We start from the raw sequence: 9,329 nt of genomic DNA, 5'->3' as shown, positions 1-9,329 counted from the left end.
GATTTATTTAGTTTCTTAACTGAACTCAAATTCACACACTGCCATAGTGGGATTTGAACTCACGTTCCCTGGATCATTAGTCCAAGCATTGTGAATTGCTAATATATAGTCCAGTAAATTAACCACTCCGCTAAACTAACAATATCTATTCGGTACATAACAACCATTTGAAGTGAAAGTGTTTGATTCAATCTGTTTGTTCAACTATCTGTAACTAATATCCCTGAGCATGTATCCCAACTAATTGTTTCGCGGGAGGGTTCCTTCTGCTATATCTAAGGCACTTTTGAACTATTCAGCACTTTCGCTCATTCAGATTCTTGATTTCAGCACCTCAGTCATCGTTGCTTCTCACAGAAAATGGGATATCCAGTAATTTTTCAGCTGGAACTAATTTACTACCCTGTTCTTGCTGCCGTTGGAGTCGCTGGTAAGTTTTTTAAACGAGTTATTAAATGTAAAAATCAGTGTGTAACTTTTCCTCCTGCTGCCTGCTTCGTATTTCTTCGTGTGTTTTTCTTATGCCATTGTCCTACTTATTGGTATCAGTTACATTTGTAGTAATGTCTTGTCTTTTTAATGCGAGTTCTCTGTTGACAGGATGAGGTTTGTTGAATCTTCATCACGAGTGGAATTGGCGCAGTGATGTTCTGTCGGTGGGCTTTCTAATTTCCCATGTAAAGCAGACACTAGCCTCAGATCAGCAATACTTGTTGATTGGATTCTGGCAATTTCATGATGCAGCTCAATTTTATAACAGTTTAATATGGGAAACAATTACTCTTCTTGTTTAAGGTTTACTCAAATACATTGCGGAGAAAAAATTCTTCACAAGTGAAATCTGGCATCAATCGATTAATCTCTACTGAAGTGCGATATAGAAGGTTATTACTCAGCTCCTGTTATGTATTGGATTGAAAGTGAAGCAGTTTAATATCATGTTCAGTTTTACTGTGTTTTAATGTTCAGTATGACTGCGTCATAATAGTTCATTCTTGACCTACTTCAACACTGTTCTAATTGCGAGCATATACTTCTCAAATCAAAGGGGGCGTGTTATATGATCACCTTTATTATCCACTACTTACAATTATTTTGTGGTTGATAGAGAGGAGGAAAGCTGTAGACTGCAGGAAGATATCAATGGACTGGTCAGGTGGGCAGAAAAGTGGCAAATGGAGTTCAATCCAGAGAAGTGTGAGGTAATGCATTTGTGGAGGGCAAACAAGACAAGGGGATACCCAATAAATAGAAGGATACTGTGAGGTGTAGAGGAACCAAGGGACCTTGGAGTGCACGTCCACGGATCCCTGAAGGTTGCAGGACAGGTCGATAAGGCGATTGAAAAGGCATATGGGATGCGTTTCTTTATTAGCCGAGGCATAGAATATGAGAGCAGGGAGGTTATGTTAGAATTGTATACAGCATTAATTGGCCACAGCTTGATACTGCGTACAGTTCTTGTCACCACATTAGAGGAAACATGTGATTGCATTGGAGCAGCACAGAGGAGAATTACGATGATATTGCCAGCGCTGTTGAATTTTAGCTATGCGAAAAGATTGGATGGGCTGGGGTTGTTTTCTTTGGAACAAATGAGGCTGAGGGGAGATATTTTTTATGCGTTCATGGGATGTGGGCGTCGCTGGCGAGGCCAGCGTTTATTGTCGATCCCTAATTGCCCTCGAGAAGGTGGTGGTGAGCCTCCTTCTTGAACCGCTGCAGTCCGTGTGGTGAATGTTCTCCCCCAGTGCTGTTCGGAAGGGAGTTCCAGAATTTTGACTCAGCGACGATGAAGGAACGGCGATATATTTCCAAGTCGGGATGGTGTGTGACTTGGAGGGGAACATGCAGGTGGTGTTATTCCCATGTGACTGCTGCCCTTGTCCTTCTAGGTGGTAGAGGTCGCAAATTTGGGAGGTGCTGGCGAAGAGACCTTGACGAGTTGCTGCAGTACATCCTGTGGATGGTACACACTGCAGCCACTGTGCGCTGGTGGTGAAGGGAGTGAATGTTTAGGGTGGTGGATGGGGTGCCAATCAATCGGGCTGCTTTGTCCTGGATGGTGTCGAGCTTCTTGAGTGTTGTTGGAGCTGCACTCATCCAGGCAAGTGGAGAGTATTCCATCACACTCCTGACTTGTGCCTTGTAGATGGTGGAAAGGCTTTGGGGAGTCAGGAGGTGAGTCACTCGCCGCAGAATACCCAGCCTCTGACCTGCTCTTGTAGCCACAGCATTTATATGGCTGGTTCAGTTAAGATTCTGGTCAATGGTGACGCTCAGGATGTTGATAGTGGGGGATTCGGCAATGGTAATGCCGTTGATTGTCAAGGGGAGATGGTTGGACTCTCTCTTGTTGGAGATGGTCATTGCCTGACACTTGTCTTGCGGTTTATAAAATTATGATGGGACTAGATAGAGTGGATAGGGTGAGCCTATTTCTCTTTGCAGATGGGTCATTGATCAGGGTGCATACATTTAAAGTAATTGGTATAAGGACTAGACGGGAGCTGAGGAGAATCTTTTTCACCCAAAGCGTAGTGGGGGTCTGGAATTCACTGCCTGAAACGGTGAGAGAGGCTGTAACCCTCAACTCATTTAAAAAGTACTTGCATGTGCACTTGAATTGCTGTAACCCACAGGACTACGGACCAAGTGCTGGAAAGTCGGATTAACCTAGATAGCTCTTTTTCGACCTGCACGGACACGATGGGCCGAATGGCCTCCTTCTGTGCTGTAACTTTCTATGATTGTATGAAGCTATGATACTCATTGGTTTCAGACGTTGCTTGCCCTGTAATGAAGAAGTCTGTCCGGCAGGTGTCTTCCGCCCAAGGTGGGTAATGTTGACTGGGTGATGGTGCAAAACGGGTTCGAGCGAATCGTCATCCGGTTTTACATCTCTCCCTGTTTTTATTTCCATTGAAATCAATGTTGTCGCTTCGCTATCACCCGTGCGGCACTACTGGAAAAAGTCAAAATCTATCATGATGTGTGTTAAATTAGAAGGAACGATCTTATGCATTTAACTGGAAAAAATCCCTCAGATTTTGTCACTGGAGGTTGCACATGATGAACACTTGCGCCTGAATTTCCACCTTGATTCTCCGGATCTGATATATTTGCATGTATCCCTGTGATATTTTTGATGTGCGAGTGTGCACGGTCCAGCATCCCTTGTAAGTTGCATTGTTGCTTCTCTTCAGTGTAGGAATGTCACATAACATTGGTCCAGAATTCCATTTATGCAGTTTCTTCGGGGTTGACGCCGATATTTCGCTGAATTTATGGCGGAAAATCGGGAGAAACACATTGATGTTGTAACCCTTTATGTTTAAAGTCTCAGCTATCAACAGGATACGAGAAATTAGATATTATTTGTTGAGAGACACGGAGATAGGGAGAGAGCGAGTGAAAGGGTGAGAGACACAAGCAGAGGAAGAGAGGGAGAGAAAGAAGGAGAGGGAGGCAGAGGCAAACGAAGAGAGAGAGAGAGAGTAAAAGAGAGGTGCAAAGAGAAAAAGAGCGAAAGGAAGCGAGGTGGAGGTAGAGAAAGAGGGGGACAATTTAAAATTGTCTCGAATGAAGCTAACAAACCCACAGCAGTATTTTTATTTATGTCACCTGCATTTACTGTAAGTGTGTAGCTGGATTGAAAGGGTTTCTTGTGTTTAGTTCATGTCTCGTGCTTTAGTTCATGTTAAGTAAACATCTGTTAGCTGATGCCGTGTAATAAACTCTTTGTAGAGTTTCCCAGCTCTTCACTGATATTGAAGAGTTTACTCGTCTCCGCACTGTGATCCCTCAATTCGTCATTGAGTTGTATTATTTGAATATTCCCTCCACTGCGTCTCCCAGTTCATTGTTGATAGGCACTGTTAGCTTCTTCAATTACTTTACTCTGAGTTTTTCAATGATTTTCTTGTTTTGATCTTCCACTATACTGTATCCTACCATTTCAATACTGCTTACTGTTGCTTTATAATTACCTTATGGGAAGTTCTTAATTCATCACTGATTTCTCCTGTTTAATTTTCCCTCTCTGTAACTCTCAACTCATTGATGCATTTTGTTATTTATTGATTTATTCTTTTGACTGAAATCTTGCAATTCAAGATTCATTTTATTTTTCATTGTTCCATTTCTGAATCATCTGATACGTTGTAAATATTTATTGATCACTTTAACCCCTTGTTATAATTTCACATATTTTCATTGATTCAGGTTATTTTATTTTTCCGCTTAATGTGATGCCCTAATTCAAAATTATGTTTTGTTCATTTTCTCCTTTCTTGTAACTTCACAATCCATAAATAACGTTTGTTATTTTGTTTCGTAGTGTCATAGAATCATTGTCGATACAGCACAGGCCGAGGCCAATTGGCCCACCGTTCCTGTGACGGCTCTTTGAAAGAGCGATCCAATTATTCCCATTGCCCTGCTCTTTCCCCATAGCACTGTATGTCTTTCCCGTTAGTTATTTATCTAATTCCCCTTTGAAAGTTACCATTGAATCTGCTTCCATCACCCTTTCAGGCATTGAATTCGAGATCATTACAACTCGCTGTGTAAACAATGTTCCCTCAAGTCGCCTCTGGCTCTTTTGCCGATCACCTTAAATCTGTGTCCTCTCGTTACCCACCCTTCTGCCACTGGACTCAGTTTCTCTTTATTTACTCTATCTAAACCGTTCATGATTTTCAACACCTCTATCAAATCTCCTCTTAACCATCTCTATTCTAAGGAGAACAATCCCTGCTTCTCCAGTCTCTCCACATGACTGAAGTCCCTCATCCCTGGCACCATTTTATTAAATCTCTTCTGCACCCTCTCTAATGCCTTGACATTCTTCCTAATGTGTGGTGCCCAGAATTGGACACAATACTCTAGCTGAGGCCTAACCAGTGTTTTATAAAGGTTTGGCAAAACCTCCTTGCTTTTGTACTCTGTGTCTTTATTCATAATGCCCAGGATTCCATATGCTTTGCTAATAGCCTTCACAACTTGTCCTGCCTCTTTCAAAGATTTGTGTATGTACACGCCCAGGTCTCTCTGTTCATGCACCCCTTAAGAGTAGAATGATGGGACAGTAATTGGCCGGATTGGATTTGTCCTGATTTTTCTGAACAGGACATACCTGGGTAATATTCCACATTGTCGATAGATGCCAGTGTTGAAGCTGTACTGGAACAGCTTGGCTAGAGGCGCAGCTAGGTCTGGAGACTCTCAGCATATAGCCTGTTAAGCCCTCTTAGATTCTTAAATGTTTCACTGAGATGACCTCTCATTCTTCTAAACTCCAGGGAGCAGAGGCCCAATTATTCAATCTTCCCTCATGGGTCAACCCTCTCATCCCAGGAATCAATCTAGTGAACCTTCATTGCACCGCCTCTAAGGCAAGTATATCCTTCCTTAGGTGAGGCGACCAAACTGCACACAGTACTCCTGTTGTGGTCTCACCAAAGCCCTGTAGAATCGCAGCAAGACTTCTTTACTCTTGCACTCCAAACCCCTTGCAATCAAGGCCAACATACAATTGTCCTCCTAATTGATTGCTGTACCTGCAAGTTAACTTTTTATGTTTCGTGGACAAGGACACCTCAATCCCTTTGAACACAAACTTTTAATAATTTCTCACCACTTAACAAATATTCAGTTTTTCTATTTTTCCTACCAAAATGAATAATCTCACTTTTCCCTACATTATACTCCATCTGCCACCTTTTTGCCCATTCACTTAACCTGTCGATAGCACTTTGCAGACACTTTGCGTCCTCCTCACTGATTACTTTCCCACCTAGCTTTATTAATAGCGGCTTGGAGGACAAAAGCAAGGAAGTTATGTTGAACCTTTATAAAACACTGGTTTGGCCACAACTGGAGTATTGTGTCCAATTCTGGCATCGCACTTTAGTAAGGATGTGAAGGTCTTAGAGAGGATACAGAAAAAAATTACTGGGGCCGTTCCAGGGATGCGGGACTTCAGTTACCTGGATAGTCTGGAGAAGCTGGGGTTGTTCTCCTTAGAGCAGAGAAGGTTGAGAGGAAATTTGATAGAAGTGTTCAAAATCATGAAGGGTTTAGATAAAGTAAATAAAGCGAAATTGTTTCTTTTGGCGGAAGGGTCGAGAACCAGAGGACACAGATTTAAGGTGACTGGCAAAAGAACCACAGGTGACGTATTGAAAAACTTTAATACGCAGCGAGTAGTTATGACCTGGAATGGCTGCCTGAAAGGGTGGTGGAAGCAGATTCAATAATGGCTTTCAAAAAGGAATTGGGTAAATACTTGAAGGAAAAGAAATGGAGGCCCACGGGGAAAGAGCGGGGGAATGGGACTGACTGGATTGCTCTTACAAAGAGCTGGCACGGGCTCGATGGACTGAATGGCGTCCTTCTGTGCTGAAACGACATTGTGATTTTATGATACTATGATTTATTTAATCATTTCCTGTAATGCATCAATTATTATCAGTTTCTAATTTTTAATTGCTTGCGCATATTTACAATCTCCCCATTATTTGTCGATTGTATTCTTTTCAATAATTTCTATGGTATTCATCTGAGTTTAATGTATATCGGTATTCAGTGGATGACATTGAATTTCGTAATCCTTAATCAGTAAAAGATGATGCATTATTTCTGAGCTTCTGCTTTCTAATTTTTATATTTCAATTATTACTTTAATATTAGGAGAAATTGCCCAGAATACTTGTGAATAAAAAGCAGGTATCAATGGGGCAGGGAGCACAAAGTTGTAATCTCCTCATAATGTTCTGCTGCACAGACTATTAGGGAGACTTTAATGCTCATTTTTTTCTTCATTTAACAGTTAATTTGGTGGCGATTGTGAACCTGTCCCGAGGAAAGTGCGGTCTCTCCAAATGCATCACTCACTACCTGGTGGCCATGGCAGTGGCGGATCTCGCAGTGATTATCACCGATGTGATAATGCATCGGATTAATAATATGTATTTGCCAATTAATTTCTTGTTCCTAACTCCGGTGTGCTCACTCAGACTTGTGCTGTATATTGTGTCCCTTGACTGTTCGGTTTGGTTCACAGTCGCTTTCACCTTTGATCGATTTATAGCAATTTGTTGTCAGAAACTCAAACCAAAATGTTGCACTCCGAGAACTGCGACTGTGATTATATCAGTCGTGTGTGTGGTGAGTTTTTCGAGAAGCATTCCCGTTTTCTTTGTACACAGGCCTGTCTTTGTACTTAACAATATCCCATGGTACTGTATTGGAAAAGCGGACTACTGGACTTCAAGCTTCTGGAGGGCATACGAGTGCATCGACAGTATATTAACCCCTTTATTACCGATCTTATTGATCTTACTGTTCAATGTTCTAACCGTCAGACATATTATAGCAGCAAATAGAGTCCGCAGGCGACTCCGGAGCAACAGCGAGGATCACAATGATCCAGAAATGGAGAACCGGAGAAAACCCATGATTTTGCTGTTCGCTCTTTCAGCCAATTTCATACTGTTGTGGATGACGTATCTTGTGCATTCCTTCAGTTGGCAATTGAAAAACTATAATTACAGAAACAAATATTTGAATGATCCCGTGTACATCGCCCAGCAGTTTGCCTTTATGCTGCAACTTCTCAGCTGCTCCACAAACACGTGTATCTATGGACTGACACAGAGGAAATTCAGAGAAGAGCTGAAGAATGGGGTAAAATTCCTCTTTACACTAAATGGGAAATTATTTACATAACAATAAAACATGGCGAAGAGTTTCAAGCTTTAGAATTGTTTTTGTTCTATTCTATAAAGCGCTGGAAGCATGTCTTGAGAAGAATGAAGTCTTGCGTCATTTATTTTGATGGGCAGAGATATGACAGATAATATGTACCATTAAAAATGCATGATAATGCTAACGGGAAGGGGTGGCATTAAACACGTATCTGACATGAAGCTTTCTTATTGTAATCAGGTCACTGGACCTGTGTGTTTACAAGCAGTAACACTGACCTCCCGTTATAGGTAAAACGAGGTGCGGCTTCCTAAACCCTCCTTTACAATCAAAAATAACCAAACAAAATAAAAGCGGTAAATTAGGTGAAATAGCCATTCCACGGTAGCACTGCTACTGACCGAGCTGGTCGAGTCCTGAAGGACATAACTGCCAGAATGGACCTGCGGCAGATGGTGAGCGAACCAACACGAGGGAAAAACCTACTTGACCTCGTCCTCATCAATCTACCTGTCGCAGATGCATCTCTCCATGACAGTATTGGTAGGAGTGACCACCGCACAGTCCTTGTTGAGACGAAGTCCCGACTTCACTCTGAGGACACCATCCATCGTGTTGTGTGGCACTACCATCGTGCTGAATGAGATCGATTCAGAACGGATCTAGCAGCTCAAAAATGGGCATTGATGAGGCGTAGTGGGCCATCAGCAGCATCAGCGTTGTAATCCAGCACAATGTGTAACCTCATGGCCTGGCATATTCCTCAATCTACTATTACCAACACGCCAGGAGATCAACCCTAGTTCAACGAGAATTGTAGAAGAGCATGCTAGGAGCAGCAACAGGGCGTACCTAAAAATGAGGTCCCAATTGGTGAAGCTACAACACAAGACTACATGCATGCTAAACAGCGGAAGCAACATGCTATAAACATAGCTAAGCAATTCCAAAACCAACGGATCAGATGAAAGCTCTGCGGTCTTGCCAAATCTAGTCGTGAATGGTGGTGGACAATTAAACAACTAACAGGAGGAGGATACTCCGTGAATATCCCCATCCTCAATGACGGCAGACTCCAGCACGTCAGTGGAAAAGATAAGGCTTAAGCGTTTGGAACCATCTTCAGCCAGAAGTCCTTATTGGATGATCAATCTCGGCCTCCTCCCGATTTCCCCACCATCACAGAAGCCAGTCTTCAGCCATTTCGATTCACTCCACTTGATATCAAAAAACGGCTGACTGCACTGAATGCAGCAAAGGCTATGGGCCCCGACAACATCTCGGCTATAGTACTGAAGTCATGTGTGCCTCTGCCAAAGCAATTCCAGGACAGCTACAACACTGGCATGTACCCGACAATGTGGAATATTGCCCACATGTGTCCTGTCCACAAAAAACAAGACAAATCCAATCCGGCCAATTACTGCCCCATCAGTCCACTGTTAATCATCAGCAAAGTAATGGAAGGTGTCGTCCACAGTGCTGGCAAGCGTCACTTACTCACCAATAATCTGCTCACCGATGCTCAGTTTGGGTTCTGCCAGAACCACTCGGCTTCAGACCTCATTACAGCCTTGGTCCAAGCATGGACAAAAGGGCTGAATTCCAGAGGAGAGGTA

At 42.6% G+C, this 9,329-nt stretch overlaps 1 protein-coding gene across 1 annotated transcript; it reads left to right on the top strand.

Annotated features, from left to right (window-relative positions):
• Positions 1 to 360: 360 nt before the first annotated feature.
• LOC137317988 (probable G-protein coupled receptor 139) lies at positions 361 to 7,731 on the top strand. Its single transcript, XM_067980975.1, has 2 exons — positions 361 to 430; positions 6,833 to 7,731. Exons 1-2 carry the CDS (start codon positions 361 to 363, stop codon positions 7,729 to 7,731), a joined length of 969 nt encoding a protein of 322 aa, XP_067837076.1.
• Positions 7,732 to 9,329: the final 1,598 nt, after the last annotated feature.

The sequence above is a fragment of the Heptranchias perlo genome, unplaced genomic scaffold (genome assembly GCF_035084215.1).
Source record: "Heptranchias perlo isolate sHepPer1 unplaced genomic scaffold, sHepPer1.hap1 HAP1_SCAFFOLD_64, whole genome shotgun sequence".
Classification (NCBI taxonomy): Eukaryota; Metazoa; Chordata; class Chondrichthyes; order Hexanchiformes; family Hexanchidae; genus Heptranchias; species Heptranchias perlo.
The sequence above is the reverse complement of the archived record's forward strand: the minus strand, read 5'-3'. Positions and strand labels throughout refer to the sequence as shown.